The sequence below is a fragment of the Vulpes vulpes genome, chromosome 9 (assembly GCF_048418805.1).
Source record: "Vulpes vulpes isolate BD-2025 chromosome 9, VulVul3, whole genome shotgun sequence".
NCBI lineage: Eukaryota > Metazoa > Chordata > Mammalia > Carnivora > Canidae > Vulpes > Vulpes vulpes.
The window spans coordinates 106349311-106367372 of NC_132788.1; the positions used below are offsets into that span (position 1 = coordinate 106349311).

The window sequence follows — 18062 nt, forward strand, 5'->3', positions numbered from 1 at the left end:
GGAGCTCTCACACCTGAACTTTGGGCAGGAACAAGCCTACTTTACTACCCTAGCAGGTAGAAGGTTTTCTCCTGCCCAGCAACAGCCCAGCCAGCCAATGAGAAACCACCACTACTCAGCCAATGAGAAGCCGCCCTCGCCCTGGGCTCTCCCTCTCCTCCAGTGGACTTTGCTTCAAAGATAAAAAAGAAAAAAGAAAAAAAAAAAAAGTACAAAGCAGCCCCTCCCTCCTTCTCCCCTTTATTCTCTGGGCTTGGCTATGATTTACCAGGTCCTGCCATCCCAAATTGCAATTCCTCTGCTATTCCTGGAAAAGCTCATTTTGCTGGTAAAATAACTAGCTGTTTCATAAAAAAAAAAAAAAAAAAGATTGTATTTATTTATTTGACAGAAAGTGAGAGCACAAGCAGGGGGAACAGGAGAGGGAGAAGCAGGCTCCCCACTGAGCAGAGAGCCCCTTAGGAGGCTCCATCCCAGGACCCGGGGACCATGACCTGAGCCAAGGCAGACATTTAACCCACTGAGCCCCCCAGGCGCCCCTTGGCTGTTTCAGTTTTAAGGTCCAGGCCAACATTATGGGTGAAACTCACAGGCACCAAATTGAGAGGAAAAAAAAAAAACAAACAGGCACAAGAGAACCCATACTCTGATTCCACATCAGTTACAAGCTCAGCTATGGTGAGAGAAATCCAAAGAGCATTACCCCCGGGGGTCGGGGCATTCCAGGGGCTGGAAATGATGTGTGCATGTCTCAGGCTGCGTGTTGCACAGGGAGTGTGCTGGCAGGCACAAGTCGGCTGAGCTGTCCGTTGAAGATTTACACTCTTTAGGGCCTATGATTTATCCTTCGATACAAATTAAGAAAGAGAAAGTAAGGGACGCCTGGGTGATTCAGTGGTTGAGCATCTGCTGTTGACTCAGGCCGTGACCCCAGGGTCCTGGGATCGAGTCCCACATCGGGCTCCCGACAGGGAGCCTGCTTCTCCCTCTGCCTGCGTCTCTGCCTCTCTCTCTCTCTTTCTCATGAGTAAATAAATAAAATCTTAAAGAAAGAAAGTAACATGCAGAGGTTTTGGGGGAAATGAGCCCTTTTGCTCACTTCCGGTGGGAGTGAAAGCAGGGAGCGCTAATTTGGAGAACAGCGGGGCAGTATTTAGTAAGAGCGAGAATGTACATTCTCCGCGTCTGAGAAGAATTCTGAGAAGTTCCTCTTCTCCACGGCCACCCTAGAGAAATGCTGTCCACTGAGTCACCTAAGTCTCTCATCGACCCCACGAGGCAGGCGCTGTTATCATCCCCAGGTTCCAAGGGGGGGGAAACTGAGGCACGATTCAGAGGACTCACCCTCGGCCCCATGTCACAGCTACTAAGCGTCAAAAGTGAGGATTTGAACCCAGCACTCACACATCACCTGCCCCCTGTTCACCAGCACCACCGTAGGAGGTAGTGATGCCTGGTTCGCGGGGAACAGTGGCAGCAAGCGGTGTGTCCAGTGACTGGGGACTCAGGAAGCTGCAACAGAGCCAGGCTGCGTGAGACCGTCACACACGGAAAAAGAACATTGTCGGGCTGCATATACCAGCTGCGAAAAACAGCAGACGGTCTGGCCTCGCCGGTAGCACCCATGATATTTAGCGTCTGGCCCTTGGACAGAAAAAAAAGTGGGCAGCCTGGGGGGCCCGGCGGTTTAGCGCCGCCTTCAGCCCAGGGCGTGATCCTGGAGTCCCGGGATCGAGTCCCACGTCAGGCTCCCTGCGTGGAGCCTGCTTCTCCCTCTGCCTGTGTCTCTGCCTCTCTCTCTCTCTCTCTCTTTCTCTCAATCTCTGATAAATAAATAAATCTTTAAAAAGAAAAAGTTTGCTAAGTCCCAGCTACAGCGAATTAGAAAGCAAGCCAGACCAAAGAGCAATAACTGTCCCATTCATGGATACTTGTGTATGTGTGCAAATACGTGTGCAAAAGCAAAAAAACAGAAGGAATGAGGATCACGCGGAGGCCCCTGCCCCCCCAACAGAGCAGGGGGAAGAGGAACAGGAGAGGAAAGTGGAGATGGGAGGTGGGCAACGGTACCCGTCGCCGGTGGTCGGATTTACTCACCTGCAGCTCAGGGTTTTCTCCGGGGAGCCTGGCTGCTCCTGCCATGTTACCTTCTCTGAGCCTCAGTGTTCACACCTATGAAATGGGTACATTCCAGTCCACCCGAGAGGACTATTTTAAGACATGGATCAGATGACCACCAAGAGTGTTTGGGGTGGGGATAGATACCTACTGAAATTCAAAAAAATTGATGATGGGACAAGGGTGGAGGCCCTAAGAGGCATGGGAAGATGTGCGTAATGCCCTCTCCCTCTCTAGCTGCCGAGTCCCCAAAGGTAGGGACCACTTCTTTCTTCCTGCGCAGTGGATCCCCAGAGCCTAGGCACGCCTGGCACACAGCAGGTGTTCAAAATCTCTCCCCTACCTGAGACACACACTAAGTGAGGAGCACTAGGTGGGGAGGAATTAGCATTGCTATGACTTTCATTTGATCCCCCTCCCAAGATCCTTTACAACGAACTTCAGCCTGAGGTCCACGGGCCTCTTGGGCACCCGATGACAGAATTCACGAAGTAATAAGAAAAAAAAAATTCCTGTCTTTATTTTCACTGACTGATATTTACCATTTCCCCAATTATGAATGAAGGCAGCGGCAGGACTTGTGACTTTGTCTCCAATAGAAAACCACAGAAATTTTCATATTCGATTGCATTGCTGCAAACGACTCGAAACACGGCAGGCACCTGTGGCCCTTAGAGCCCGTCAGTCAACGCGCTGCTAAATATAAAGGCAGAGCCCGAAGCCTCCTGCGTTTTCGTGCAGCTCTAGTTCAAAAGGATTTAAAAAATAAAACAAAACAAAACAAAAACAAAAAATCCCCCCCAAAACAAAAGGATTTTAAAGCGATTATCTTATGCATATTAAACATAATTTTTGGGGGTGCCTGGGTGGCTCAGTGGTTAAGCATCTGCCTTCGGCTCAGGGCATGATCCCAGGGTCCTGGGATCGAGTCCCGCATCGGGCTCCCTGCAGGGAGCCTGCTTCTCCCTCTGCCTGTGTCCCTGCCTCTCTCTCATTCTGTCTCTCATGAATAAATAGATAAAATAAAAAATAAAGATGAATAAAAATAAACACAATTTTTAAAATGTGGCAAAATATACTTACCATGAAACTTACCCCTTAGCCCCTCTTAGGTGCACAGCTCTGCGGCATGAAGCGCACTCACACTGTTTTGCACCACACCCCCATCAATCTCCAGAACTTTCCATCTCCCCAAACTGAACTTCTGTCCCCATTTAGCACTGACACCCCACCCCCTCCCCCAGCCCCTGGCTCCCACCATCTACTTCCTGTTTCTATAAATTTGACTCCTCTAGAGACTTCCTATGAGTGGAGTCAGACTGGATCATCCTTTCGCATCTGGCTTATTTCGCTGAGCATAATGTCCTCAGGGTCCCTCGTGTTGTAGCAAATGTCTAATCTCCTTCCTTTTGAAGGCTGACTAATATTCCCGCATAGGGACCACATTGTGTTTATCCGTTTAGTGATAATGGATCACTGAGTAGTTTTTTTTTTTTTAGATTTTATTTATTTATTCATGAGAAAGAGAGAGAGAAGCAGGGATACAGGCAGAGGGAGAAGCAGGCTCCATGCGGGGAGCCCGACGCGGGACTCGATCCCAGGACCCCGGGATCACACCCTGAGCCAAAGGCAGATGCTCAACTGCTGAACCACCAGGCATCCCACTGAGTAGTTTTTCTAAAACACATTTTAATAAATGTTTTTCAGCACAACAGACTTCCCTGTAACCTCTCGTGTTTTGTTTTCCACATCTTTACAAATGGTATTTTTTTTTTTTTTTTTTTACAAATGGTATTTTGAGAAGAGGCTCTGAGCTTCTGCAAACTGACAAAGAAACGTGGTCAGAGGCATTCCGACTTTCGTAGGTCCTTTTGCCCATTAAAATAAACAAACAAAAATTATATTTACAAGCGTGGTGGTGTAAAGACGCCTATAATCCAGGGTGGACCTGGATTCATTGCTTTCTTTCTGATCCGAAAACAAAACATTGTCACGGGTCCCTAAACATAGGACGGTCCCACACCTTAACTCTGCTCAAGGGACATGTGTGTGCTGGGTCTGGGACCCCCCCAAAAGGTTAGGACCTCCTCTGAACTTTTTTTTTTAAATTTTTTATGATAGTCACACACAGAGAGAGAGAGAGAGAGAGAGAGAGAGAGAGAGGCAGGCTCCATGCACCAGGAGCCCAATGTGGGACTCGATCCCAGGTCTCCAGGATCACGCCCTGGGCCAAAGGCAGGCGCCAAACCGCTGCGCCACCCAGGGATCCCCCTCCTCTGAGCTTTTGCATGTTGTTTTCACAGCTTCAAGATAAGCGATCTTAGGGGACGCCTGGGTGACTCAGTGGGTGAGCACCTGCCTAATGCCCAGGGGCTGACCCTGGGGTCCCAGGATCCAGTCCCTCATTGGGCTCCCCGCAGGGCACCTGCTTCTCCCTCTGCCTGTGTCTCTGCCTCTCTGTGTCTCTCATGAATTAAAAAAAAAAAAAAAATTATAAAAATAAGCCATCTTGGCTGTCTGTCCTCTAGCCACCGGGGATCCCCAAGCCCCTCCATGGAGGCCACGGTTCCCCTTCTTCCCAATGTCGGGTAGCCCTTCCCCCAGTTACCCTACCTCGCCCCCCCTTTCCCCGTGCAAAGCATTATCACTAGCTGAGATGATCTCATTTTTAAATTGTGGTGACTGTCCCTGGACTGCGGGCGCCGGGAGGGGGAGGCCCCGTCCCTCTGTGGTCCCCCCACCAAACCCTCCCCAGAAGGCACCCCCCTTCGGGGAGGAGGGGCGCGCAGGGCGCCGCTGCGGGGCCCCTCGGGGACTTTCCCTGTCCCGGGAGGAAAGTGTGACTTCACCTTCCTGCCCGGCTGCCCGCGGGACGCGGAAGGGGCGGGCGGAGGCCGGGGGTGGAGCCGCCGCGCGCCCTGGGCGCCCCGACCCGCGCCCCGCCACCCGCGGGCACCGTCGCCAGGCCAGGCCGCCCGCGCCGACCGTCGCACCGAGCGGACCCCGGGTAGGTGCAGGGTCGAGCCGGGCCGGGAGGGCGGGTGTGGCCGGGCAGCCCGAGGCCTGCGGCTCCTCCCCGGGTTCGCGACCCGCCGCGCCCCGATCTCAGATCTCCGCGCCCTGGCGCCCCTGGTTCGCGCCCCTGGTTCGCGCCCCCCCCCAGCGCTGCGCTCCCCAGCCAGGTGGCCCCGGTCCTCCCCGAGCTCCTGATTCCATCCCGGCTCCCCGCTCTGGCTCCCCAGCACCCCAGACCTCTTCCCAACACCTCGAATTCCTTCCCGACACCTCGAAGTCCACCCCACCCTCCCGGATTCCTTCCCAGCCCCCCCTCGGGTCCCTCCCCAACACCCCACTTCTTTCCCGACGCCACCGATCTCTCTCCAGCTCCGTGGATTCCTGGGGATTCCTCTCCAGCACCCTCCCCCCGCCCGATTCCACCCGCGGGCACAGACCCAGGTTTCTGATCTCTCCCCCGACCTGGGAGCCTTCTGCCCCAGCCCCCGGCCTTCCTGCCCAGCCAGCGCCCCACCCCCAGTCCCTTCCAGGCCCTGGATCCACTTTTCCCAGGGGCTCCGAGATCCTCCAGGCCTCACTCCCCACCCCCTTCCGGCGGGTGCCCCTCTGGTTGGTACCAGCCTAGGAGCCGCAGCCAGGCAGCCGGGTGCTGGCTGCCATCACCACTCAGGCCTCAGGCCTGGGTGGCCCCAGGAGATCCTCATGGCAAGCCCCCCACCCCATTTCTTCCTTTTTCCTGTGGATGAAGTAGGAGGTTGGGGAGGGCCTCCCCCAGGACTGGAGGGGGTGGGTTCCAGCCTGGGGTGGGGGTAGGCAGGTGGGTGCAGGGGGCTCCTGCCTGGGCCTCTGTTTCCTCTGAATAGGGGCGTGCATTCTCCTTCAGCACACATTTCTGAACCACCTGCTGTATGCGCGGGCACACCGCAGGGGCCAAGTAGTGCCCACATAGGGTCCTCAGCCAGGGTGACCTGCAAACACCACAAATGGTCGAGGTGAGGCGTGCCAGATGCAGGCAGCAGATACCCAGCTGCTTCTCCGTTGGCCTGGCTTGAGGACCGTGCAGACCCAGGCGTGGGAAGGGGCCGCACTTAGTAGGTGCTCAGTGAATAGGGGTAGGGCCTGGAGCCCGGCTGTCTGCTTTGCTTCTGCGCCTTCACTTTGCTTCTGTGTGACCCAGGGCAAGTGGCTCTACCTGTCTCTGCCTCCTTTTCTCATGTGCAAACAGGCAGTTAAATTAGGCCTAACTTGTAGGGTCGCCATGTGCTTCCCACAGTGCCCACGGAGTAGCAGGTGCTCAGGCAACACTTAGTGAACAAATGCCCCTTTGGTCGCCTGCGTATTTTCCAGGGACAGTCTGGCTACGTCTGGCCCTCCCTGTCTCCTCGTAAGGTTTCTTAATCAGCCAGAGGGGTCAATTGCGCCTCTGTGATGCGCCCGCCCGTCCTGCTGGGAGCAGAGTAGACCTTTTGTCCTGTGGGGCAGAGGATTCAGCAGGAAACATTTATTGAGCGCTTACTGTGTGCCAGGTGCTGTTCTGTGCACTCATGGACTGATTGATTCAGTCAGTATGTGTTAAGCACCTCCTGCGTGCCTGCCATTACACGCGGCTGTGAACAAGACAAGTGAATGCCCCTATTTTAGTGGTGCTCACTCAGGTGGGAAGTGATGCATAGCCCAACAAAGTAAGCTGGGAAATCTAAAGTGTCAGGTAAGAAGAAGTGGGATGGAGAAAAATAATGCAGGGAGTGTGGGGGAATGGGCTTCAGTTTTGGGCAGGGTGGCCAAGGCTGACCTTGACGAAGAAGTGACATTTGAACTGTTTGATCTGTGGAGCTGGCCATGTGGCTATCTGGGGAAGGGTGTCCTAGGCCGAGGGGACAGCCAGTGCAAAGGTCCTGGGGAAGGAATAAGAGTCGTGTATTTAAGGAACCATGTGGCGGGATGGGAGGGAGCAAGGGGGAATGGGAGGAGGGTGAGGTCAGGGAGGTGGCACGGGCCCACGGGGAGGACCAATCAGTGAGTCATGCCTGAGACAGGACTGATATCTGCCTTCTAATCACAAACCAACTTTTCCACATTTTTTGTCTCAAGCATCGGGACAAAAGCCCAGATGCCCTCCTCGCCTCCTGCTCCTTTCCCCTTCTCCAAACTATCCACAAATCCAACCATCCCCCCTTACCCGGTCCAGCCCCCCATCATTTGCTTTGCCTGAGAGGGTGGTCACCACCCTGGTCCCACAGTCCATCCTTCCCGAAGCAGTCACCAGAGGGAGCCCCTAGTCTTACCGCACCCTCCTTCCTTCACAGCCCCCTTGGGCTCCCACCTCCCTCAGGGTAAACACCTAAGTCCTCCCCCTTGCCCCTCTCTCCCCCCTCCCTCACTCTGCTCCAGCCACTTGGGGCCTCCTCCTTGTTCCTCTAACACACCAGCCTCTGTCCTACCCCAGGACCTTTGCACATGCTGCTCCTACTGCCTGCAGCTCTCTTCCCCCAGATTTTTACCTGAGTCGCACCCTCCCCTCCTTCAGGTCTCAGCTCCCATTCACTTCCTCCCAGAGGCTCCCCTGCTCCTCGGTCCTGGGTAGTTCTTTTCCCTGTTCCTCACTACCACGCCCTGCTTCATTTTCTGCATGAACTTCTCATTCTCTGCAGCGGATCGATCTCTCATCCATTATCCCCAACCCCAACTGGACCGTGAGCTCTGCAAGGACTGAAGACCTGTGCGTCGTGGGCCACAACAGCACCTGCAACAGCTCTTTGCACATGGTAGGTGCTCCACGAATATTTGCCCAGCGCATGAAGAGACACTGGAGACTGCGAGAGGAGGAGAGGAAGGAGTGGGCGTGAGCCAGATGTGGTTAAAATATTTTATTTATTTTTTTTTAAGATTTTATTTATTTATTTGAGAGAGAGCGGGCGAGAGAACACAAGCAGGGGGAGGGGCAGAGGGAGAAGCAGATTCCCCCCTGAGCAGGGAGCCCGAGGCGGGGACTCCATCCCCAGACCCCCGGGATCCCGACCTGAGCGGAAGGCAGGCGCATCACCGACCGGGCCACCCAGGCGCCCTGGTTAAAATGTTTTAAAAAGAGGAAGGGGAAAAAAAAATCAGTTCTGCCAAGACTGATTGATTCTTATGCTTTATTGTGCTGTTGTACTGAGCTCTTGCCGGTGGTGACGGCCACTTTCAGGTTCTGTTCACAAATGACGAACCTGACCTAAGTGGGTTCCACAGGCTGGCAGGGGCAGAGCGAGGCCCCGACCCCGTGGGTGCTTCCATCCCACCAGGTGCCCGCTGTGCAGGGTGCGCAGTGGACTTTGGCCAGGAGGCCCTGGACGGGGGTGCAGAATGCAACCCGGCAGGTGGGGCGGGAGCTGGGCAGGGCAGGCCAGGTGGGTGGGGGACACCTTGGGGGGGCGGGTCCCGGGAGGCGGGCAAAGCTGGTGTAGCCACTGAGTCAGGGCTCAGGCCTGTAGCAGCGGGGAGGTGGAGCCTGGCTGTGTGGCTCTTGGAATTTTCCGGGGGCGGGGGTAGAAATTTTCCGGGAATGCAGGTGCGGTTGGTCCTTGGGGCTTCTGAGCCCAGCTCGTCACTGGGAGTTTGGGGGGCTCCAAGCCCTGTGCCTGCTAATGCCCAAGCAGCCTCACAAAGTGCCACGAGCGGCCCTGACAGTTGTACACGTGTGGACCCCTTCAGTCCCTGCCAGCGCTGGCAGATAGGGCTTCTCATTGCACCCATTTCAGAGATGAGGACACTCGGGCGCCCGTGTGCCCGTGGCCGCCCCAGGCCACAGCCTGGAGGTGCTAAAGCTGAGATGGGAACCCCAAGGGCGTGCTCCTACCAACCACTCTCTCTTGCCCAATTTTTAAAGATTTTATTTATTTATTCATGAGAGACACACAGAGAGAGATGCAGAGACACAAGCAGAGGGAGAAGCAGGCTCCTTGCGGGGGAGCCCGATGCGGGACTCGATCCCCGGACTCCAGGATCACGCCCTGAGCCAAAGGCAGACACTCAACCCGCTGAGCCACCCAGGCGACCCCTTTTTTAAAGATTTGTTGATATAAAACATGAATCCAGAATAGGACGTGCAGCGGAAGTGTTGACATTGATGGGTTTTCAGAGCCAACACAGCGTGAAACGGAACCTGACGTCCAGGCCCACTCGCGCCCCCCCCACCCCGTGCCTTTGATCTGCTAAAAATTGTTGGGCACGTGTCAACACGTCTGGGGGTTGTTTCTTCTTAGGCTGTATACACAGCTGCTCCCAGGAGTCCCCGGAAGTGGAAAGCACAGTTGATCTGTGACTCCTTGCCGGGTAGCGGGCAGGGTCCGGGGGTCTCAAGCCATCCTCCAGGTATCGATCTTTCTAATTTCAGAAAGATCCAACTGATGTTGTGCAAACGTCTACACCTCCGCTGCCCAACAGAAACGTAAGGGGCGGCGCCTGTGCCATTTTACCCTTCCTAGCAGCTCTCTCACTAAGGGGAACAGCGAAGCCGGAAAAACTCATTCTCTCTGTGCATTTTACGTGCCGTTATCTAGCCAACGTGTAACCAATAGAAATCCAATTACTCGTGGGCATCTTACCCATCCTTTTTTTTTTTTTTCTTTTTTTTGGTGCATGCTCATTCTTCAAAATCTGGTGTTTTACCAGATATCGATTCCCACGCTGTATTTTCAGCAGTTAAAGCGAAATCTGGTCCACCCAGAACAAGACGGTGTTTGACAGGGAGAGGATATTTTGCGCTGCCTCGCCTTACCCATTTCCATTTCGATGAGTTGAAAATGAACACAAGGGACACCTGGGTGGCTCAGCGGTTGAGCATCTGCCTTCGGCTCAGGGTGTGATCCTGGGATCCAGGAACGAGTCCCACATCGGGCTCCTTGCAGGGAGCCTGCTTCTCCTCCCTCTGCCTGTGTTTCTGCCTCTCTCTGTGTCTCTCATGAATAAATAAATAAAATCTAAATTTTTTTAAATTTATTTATGATAGTCACACAGAGAGAGAGACAGACAGAGACAGAGACACAGGCAGAGGGAGAAGCAGGCTCCATGCAGGGAACCTGATGCGGGACTCGATCCCGGGACCCCGGGGTCACCCCTGAGCCTAAGACAGACGCCCAACTGCTGAGCCCCGCAGGCGTCACTTTCACCTCCTCTTCTTGCAAGGACACCAGTCACGCTGCGTTAGGACCCATCCCAGTGACGTCATTTGAACTTAGCATCTCTGTAAAGACTGAGGTCCTGGGGGTTAGGGCGCCACGTAGGAATTCTTCAGGGGGACATGGTTCAGCCAAGAACAGCCCGTGATGCTTCAAAATAATTACATGGGCTGGAGAGAGAGAGAGAGACAGAGAGAGAGAGAGAGAGAGGCATTTGGTTGTGTGATCACAAACATGCGTGCCAAAGAGCTGGGCCCGCTGTGTCGTCTGCAGGACGTTTGCTGAGGGGGGAAAAAAATCACACGCCTGTTTCTTGTCAAACGTTTCCTGCAAAGGGCCGAGAGCGAGTCTTTTCGGCTCTGCAGGCGCTGTGGTCACTGCTGCGGCCCATCCGCTCTGTGTGGGGCCGGGCAGGGGCCACGCAGGGCGGCGTGGGGGTGAGTGGGTGTGGCTGCGTGCCGAGAAACTTCGCTTACAGAGCCAGTGACCTCTGCCCAGGGCAGCTCTGCACAGTGTCAGGAGTGTCATTGATCTCTGTCCTAGGCAGTTATGTCTGGTTGCTTGGTGTTCTGTGTGTGTGTGTGTGTGTTTTAACAAATCTCTACACCCAATGTGGGGCTTGAACTCACAACCCAAAGATCAAGAGTCGCATGCTCTCCCAGCTGGGCCAGTCAGATGCCCCATCATCAAGCCGATCTTAATTTTAAAAATATATATATCTGCAGGAGGGTAGTGGGTGAGCGTGAGCCTGGCGAAAAAGTGTCGCGGACCGAGGGAGGAGCCGGTGCAAAGGCCCTGAGGCAGGAGTGTGCCCCGCAAGTTTGAAGGACAGCGGGAAGCACAGTGGCCTGGGCCCGGTCCCCAGTTAAGGAGCTCCACCAGGTGACACATAGTCTACGTAGGCACGACCCACTTTGCTGCCCTACCCCGAATATTTTATATGAACGTATGATCTATAAATACCATGTCCCCCGGCCTGTCAGCTCCAAGAGGAAAACGTCTGTTTCTGTTTTCTTCTCTTGGCCCTGGTTTGCTCAGTGGGGCCCAATGCCGGGCCGGCGTGAACATGACTGCTGGTATGGACGTTTTCCTTCCTCCTTTTACACACGTCATTATTTATCATGCGATGAATGTGTTTAGGGTTTTTTACTCCACAGATTGTATCTTGGCCCACTTGTTTATTTATTTTTTTAAGCTCACAAGGGCTCTTCAGACTATCCGAGGGGCACCTGGGAGGTGCAGCCGGTTGAGTGCCTGCCTCTTGGTTTTGGCTCCCGTTGTGACCACAGGGTCGCAGGATCGAGCCCCGGGTGCGCTCTGCTTGAGACTGTCCCGCTTGAGACTCTCTGTCCCTCCGCCGCTTGCTCCCTCTCTCTCCGATAAATAAATACATCTTTTAAAAACTATTTGGATTGATCGCCAACTTGGCAAGAGTTAGCAGTTCCCTGAAACTGCATTTCTGGCTCCTCTTGAAGTATCTCGTGGATGTGTGGTCCCTTGGAATGGTGTTTCCTTGTGGCAACACACAGACGTCACAGCCACCACATTTAGGTAGGTCTAAGGTCCCGCTTCCCTCCGTGTGAAAGCCCAAGACCTCCCCACGGCCCACACAGCCCTGCAGGACCCGCCCGGTCCCCTCCCTGCCCTCCCCTCCTCCCTCTCTTCCCCCCTCGCTCGTGGAACCCTCTGGGCCTCCTCGCTGCTCCTCCATCACCACGGGCTGGTCCTGCCCCAGGGCCTTTGCACAAGTTGTTGCCTCTGCCTGGGACTCTCTTCCTTCAGATGTCCCTCTGGGTCACATTTGTATGTCCTGGCGAAGTCCCTCTTGTCACTGAGGCCTTCTTGAACCACGTTGTTTAAGACTGTGAACACCCACCCCTGATTCTTGGGTTCCGTGACCCTCCTCGCCTCCTCGTGTTTCCCGTGGGGGCATTTACTCCCTGCCCATGTGGTGCTGTGAATGTCACTCCTTTGTTGGCTGCCTGTCCTCCCCACGAGGAAGTCGGCTGCATTTTGGCGGGGGGTCTGTGCTACTTCACCCCCCACCCCAAGTCTGCATGTCAGCATCTCAGGCCACTTCTATTTCTGAACAGCCAGACAGCCATTCGCCTCTTTACATCCTTCCCCCCGGGGGCTGGCCCCTCGGCCCCTTCTCTTCCACTTCTCGAACTTGTGCCCTGCTCCTGGGGTGGCTCAATCCTGTCCCCCTTGGGCCTCTGCCCCCAGTGCTGGCTCTCCCCATGCTCTCTCTGGCCTGCGTCTGACCTTCCTGGAGTCTTTGACCTTGGTCCTGGTGCCCCAGTGGCCCCACATCTACTCATAATGAATTTTTTTAAAAAATGCTGAATCATGTACGCACTGAGGGCTGTGACTCATGGTCTGAGATCCATGAATCACCTTTTGCCCTAGACCAGGATCGATGTCAGCACTTAGCAACATTTGGGGCTGCATCCTTGTCTGTCCCCGGGGGCGATGGGGTCCTGGGCCCTTCGCGGGGGAGAGGGAGTGAGCAGCATCCCCGGCCCGTCTACTTGATGCCAGGAGCACCTTTCCCTGCAGACATGATGCCCACATGTGTCCCCAGACGGTGCCGAGGGTCGGTGAGGGGAGGGGACTGGCGGTCAGAGCTGTTCTCGGCTGAGCAGCACTGGTCTGGAACCTAGGGGTGTCACCGTGGGCACTAGGGTGGACCAGACACAGGCCCGAGGCCCGTGGAAGGGCATATAAAGTTCTGTCTCCCGGAATGGATCTGAAGTGCTACATTTTGTTTGGTGTTTTCTAAGTCCGACTGTGACGCGCTTAGGGAACCTGGTGACCTCAGCTATGGGATTTGGGTTACCCTCTCTAGCTTCCCGTCGTGTGCCCTTGGGAAAGCCTTCCTCCCCCTGCCTTGTTTTTCCATCCGCAATGTGGGGGGGTTATGCGTTCTGGCCTCCTCCATTCATTCCACAAGGTCAGGTCCCCGCTCTGCAGTTCAGCCACCCGGGGCACCAGGAGAGGCTCAGACCCACCCTCTGGTGCCCGCTGGGCAGGAGGCAGCTGGCAAAGGCGAAAAGTCTGAAGACACAAGCAAAGTTCACCCAGTGACACACGGGGCGAGTGGGGGTCGTGGGGAACCAGGTGACGTGGGGGAGGCAGACCGGGAGGGACGGCGTGGATGGCCAGGCCCCCGAGACGGTGCCGTCGGCCCAAGAGCCGAAATGATGAGACTAGCGTCCGTGTGGCAAAGGTCTGCGGAGGGAGCACCCCAAGCAGAGGGAGGGGCGCCCGCGGGAAACCTGACGTAGGAAGCAGCTTGGCAGTTTTTGAGAAATGGAGAGAAAGGAAGGGCCCCCACATGGCCTGGCAGCGCTGTGGGCACGGAGCTGGCTCTCTCGAACGCTTAGATCCTCCCGCTGCCATCGCTACCGGTACCAGTTACCCGCCGCTGAGTAAGTCACTCCAGGATGTCGTGGTTTAAAAACAGCGAACGAGGGGTGCCTGGTGGCTCAGTGGTTTGGCCCCTGCCTTCGGCTCAGGGCATGATCCTGGAGTCCCGGGATCGAGTCCCACGTCAGGCTCCCTGCATCGAGCCTGCTTCTCCCTCTGCCTGGGTCTCTGCCTCTGTGTGTGTCTCATGAATAAATAAATAAAGTCTTTAAAAAATAAATAAATAAAATAAAAAATAAAAACAAACGAGGGACGCCTGGGTGGCTCAGTTGGTTAAGCGTGTCCCTTCGGCTCAGGGTCATGATCCCAGGAATCCCAGGATCGGGCTCCCGGCTCATCGACGAGCCTGCTTCTCCCTCTCCCTCTGCTTGTGCTCTCTCTCACTCTGTCAAATATTTTTAAGGACATTAAAAATAAATTTAAAAACAACAAATATTTATCATCCCACACAGTCCCTGGGTGTCAGGAAGCTGGAGGAAGAGGAGTTGGATGGCTCCGGCTTGGGCTGTCTCATGAGGTCAAGGTCAGGCTGTGGGCCGAGGCCGTGTCATCTGAAGGCTCGACCGGGGCTGGAGTTGCCGGGAGTCCAGATGTTCCCTCACGTGGCTGATGGAGGGAGGCGTCAGTTCCTCACTCTGTGGGCTTCTCGAGAGGCTGCTCATGGGCAGTTTACCCCCGACAGGGTGACAGAGAGAAATCCAGTGTCTTATAACCTGATGTCGGTGGTGACAGCCCATTGCTTGTGCCGGAGTCCTCCACTCACAGAGGCTGGCACTGGCTTACGGCTGGAAGTGCCGCCCTGGGGTGTGACCAGGATGGAGGTCACCGGGGATCGTCCAGAAGCCTGATTACCTCCCTAGCAAACATGTAACGAGCACCTACTGAATTCCAGTCATTGGCTCAGAATTTCCCCATGTGTTAAGGCAGCACAGTTCCCTGAAACAATCCCATAAGTGGGCTTATTATTCCCGATAGGCAGTATAGCTTTGTGGTTGGGCACACCGCCTCTGGAGCCAGATCTCATGGGCTCGAATCCCAGCTCTGTCACCCACCGGCTGTGTGACTTTGGGCCAGTGACTTCACATCTCTGGCACACTTTTTTTTTTTTTTTCATTTGTAAATGGGGAAAATAGTAGTGCCTACCTCCTGGGTGACACCAGGCAAGTGTGGGTTGCTACCATCTTGTGGAGAAGGAAATGGAGAGAGGTGACATGCGAGAGGTGACGTGTCTTTGTCATGTTGATAGGTTGTGATGGTATTTGGAGGCAGGCAGGTGGGGGTGTCTGGGCCAGAGTTGCCCCCTTTCGGGAGGTGACCGTGTCTCTCTTGCTTCACAGGTCTGCCGCAGCATCCCCTATGGGACTCGGTATGGTGAGCACTTAGGGGACCCCGAGCATGCAGGAAGGCAGGTGGCGTGGAACATGCCTCCACCGCTCAGTGCTTCTGCTGCCGAAGGCCGCACCCACCTGTGCCCATGGCCTGCGCGGGCCTGTCGCTCTCCAGCGCCTTTGACATTCTAGGTGCTGCAGGCCAGGACAAGCTCTTGCGTCTTAAGCACAAGCTAAAGACCCTGCGCCTGGGCTGCCGGGGGGCAGACCTCCTGCACGCCATGGTGCTCCTGAAGCTGGGCCGGGAGACGGAGGCCAGGATCTCCCTGGAAGCGCTGAAGGCAGATGCGGTGGCCCGGCTCGTGGCGCACCAGTGGGCCGGCATGGACGGTGCCGAGGCCCCCGAGGAGCCACCAGACTTGTCCTGGGCAGTCGCCCGGGTGTACCACCTGCTTACCGAGGAGAACCTGTGCCCGGCCACGATGCGGGACATGGCCTACCAGGTGGCCCTCCGGACCTTCAGCTCCAGGGATGACCACCGGCTGGCCGAGCTCCAGGGAGAGGCCCGGGACCGGTGTGGGTGGGGCATCGTCGGGGACCCGGGGAGCTTCCAGCCCCTTCACTCGGATCTGGGTTGCTTCCCGGCATCCTCAGTGTCACCCTCAGGCGCCCGCAGCCTTCCAAAGCCCATAGAGGACCCCTCGGCCTGGAGCCGAGGCCGTTCCCTGAGATCCACCGGCAGCCCAGCCTCCCTGGCCAGCAATCTGGAAATCAGCGAGTCGCCCACCATGCCCTTTCTCAGCCGTCACCGCAGCTGCCGTGAGCCCAGCAAGCTGTGCGACGAGCCCCAGGCCAGCCTGGTGCCCGAGCCTGCCCCCACGGGCTGCCAGGAGCCTGAGGAGGTGAGCTGGCCACCATCAGAAGAGACTTCCAGCCCCCCACCAGAGGAGACAGCCAGCCCCCCACCGGGGGAGACTTCCAGCCCCCCACCAGAGGAGACGGCCAGCCCCCCACCGGGGGAGACGGCCAGCCCCTCACTGGAAGAGACTGCCAGCCCCTCCTCTGGGGAGGTTGCCAGCCCCTCATCGGGCGAGACTGCCAGCCCTGGGATGCTACCAAACAGCTCAGTCCCCACGCCGCCTCCTGACGTGGTCCCAGATGCAAGCCCCAGTGGCCAGCTCGACCCCCCCAAAGCGGGGCAGATGGGCACCCACTACCCCGTGGAGTGCACTGAAATGTTGGCAGCCCCCAGCTCTCTGTCCTTGCCCTCCGGAAGCGCTCGCCCCGTCAAGGACCAGACCCCACTCCCACTTCCCGTAGAAGACACCTCTTCCCAGTTGCCCAACCCCAGCCCACCTCCTCCCTCAGCCCTGAGGACGTCCCCTCCCTGCCCTTTTCCATCCACCCCTCCTTCCACTGGCCCGGCCCCCTCGCACCCCTGCCCGCCTTCTCCAAATTCTCTCGAATTGGAGTCGGAACAGAAATTCTATAACTTTGTGATCCTGCACGCGGCGGCGGACGAGCACATCGCCCTGCGGGTGCGGGAGCGGCTGGAGGCCCTGGGCGTCCGCGACGGTGCCACCTTCTGCGAGGACTTCCAGGTGCCCGGGCGGGGCGAGCTGCGCTGCCTGCAGGACGCCATCAACCACTCGGCCTTCACCATCCTGCTGCTCACCCCCAACCTCGACTGCCGCCTGGGCCTGCATCAGGTGGGCCAGTCGCTGATGAGCAGCCTCACGCGGCACGGGTGGCAAGACTGCGTGATCCCCTTCCTGCCCCTGGAGAGCTCCCAGGCCCAGCTCAGCCCGGACACGAGCAGCCTGCTCAGCAGCCTGGTGTGGCTGGACGAGCACTCCCGGGTCTTCGCCAGGAGGGTGGCCAACACGTTCAAGGCGCAGCAGCTGCGCGCCCGCAAGGCCCAGTGGAAGAAGGAACAGGACGTCCGGGCCCTGCAGCAGCAGCGCCAGCACCTGGAGGCAGAGCGGCAGCAGGTGGCCTCGCTGAGCGCCGCCTACTCGGCCTACCTCCAGAGCTGCTCGGCGTGGCAGGCGCAGGTGGAGACGCTCCGGGCGGCCTTCGGGAGCCACATGCCCTTTGGGACTCAGGGGCCTCTGGGGGCCCCCCCGCCCCTTCCCTCCTGGTTGGGCCACCAGCCTCCCGCCGCGCAGCCGTGGCTGGCCGGCTCGCCCGCGCCCGCCTTCCCGCCCGCGCCCGCCTTCCCGCCGCCCCCCGCCTTCTCGCCGCCCCCCGCGCCCCCGCAGAGCCCCGGGCTGCAGCCCCTCATCATCCACCACGCGCAGATGGTGCAGCTGGGCCTCAACAACCACATGTGGAACCAGCGAGGGACCCAGGCGCCCGAGGACGAGACGCAAGGAGCAGAGTGACCCAGGACCCGGGGCTTGGGGTCACCCCCCAGCCTTCCCGGGGGGCGGGGGGGGAGGGGGCACCCCAGGGCGGTGACGTCACCCGGAGGACTCGCTGGCGCGCAGGGCGGCCGGGAGCCGGTGCGGCGCTCGCGCGTTCCCAGCTGGGCGGGGGTGGCGGCGAGCGGGCCCGGGGCGTGGGGTCTGTGTTTTGACTATAATAAATATTTATTGAATGTTCCCGCCGCTCCGTTCCCGTCGGGGAGACGAAAACTAGTCCCCAAAAGGCAACCGGAAGGGCGGAGCTCGCTTCTCCCCGCGGAAGGCAAGGGACCGGACGCTGTGCAGCTTCTCCCGTTTCATTGGCCAGAGCGTGGTCACGTGGGCCCTCCGGCTGCAAGGGAAGCTGGGAAATGTAGTCTTCCGCTGGGCCGTGTGCTTTGCGGAAAGTTTTGGTTCTAATGCTAGAGAATAGGGAGAGAAAAGACTCGGGGAGACATTTAGCACGTACCGCTGTGGCCCCCTTTCTTTTTGTTTTGCCGAGGAGCCTCACCCCCATCCGGCTGGGCTCGATCCGATCTTGGGCACGGGCATTCTGGTTTCTGAGCCTCGAGTTCTCATCTGAGAAATGGGTTTGAGGCTTCAGGGTT

At 57.1% G+C, this 18062-nt stretch overlaps 1 protein-coding gene and 1 long non-coding RNA gene across 2 annotated transcripts; one reads left to right on the top strand and one right to left on the bottom strand.

Moving 5' to 3' along the window:
- Positions 1 to 5013: 5013 nt before the first annotated feature.
- Positions 5014 to 17652, top strand: TICAM1 (TIR domain containing adaptor molecule 1). The gene is made up of 3 exons (XM_026019373.2): positions 5014 to 5125; positions 7785 to 7898; positions 15059 to 17652. The coding sequence occupies exon 3, from the start codon at positions 15196 to 15198 to the stop codon at positions 17431 to 17433; it is 2238 nt and encodes a 745-aa protein (XP_025875158.2). The 5' UTR covers positions 5014 to 5125; positions 7785 to 7898; positions 15059 to 15195; the 3' UTR covers positions 17434 to 17652.
- Positions 14136 to 15064, bottom strand: LOC140593973 (uncharacterized). Its single transcript, XR_011994499.1, has 2 exons — positions 14865 to 15064; positions 14136 to 14577 (listed from the first exon to the last, which is right to left on the bottom strand). It is a non-coding gene; the product is annotated as an uncharacterized lncRNA (long non-coding RNA).
- Positions 17653 to 18062: the final 410 nt, after the last annotated feature.

Bases quoted from the DNA above. Each gene is read 5' to 3' on its own strand.
- TICAM1 (XM_026019373.2), top strand. From the start codon at position 15,196: ATGGCCTGCGCGGGCCTGTCGCTCTCCAGCGCCTTTGACATTCTAGGT.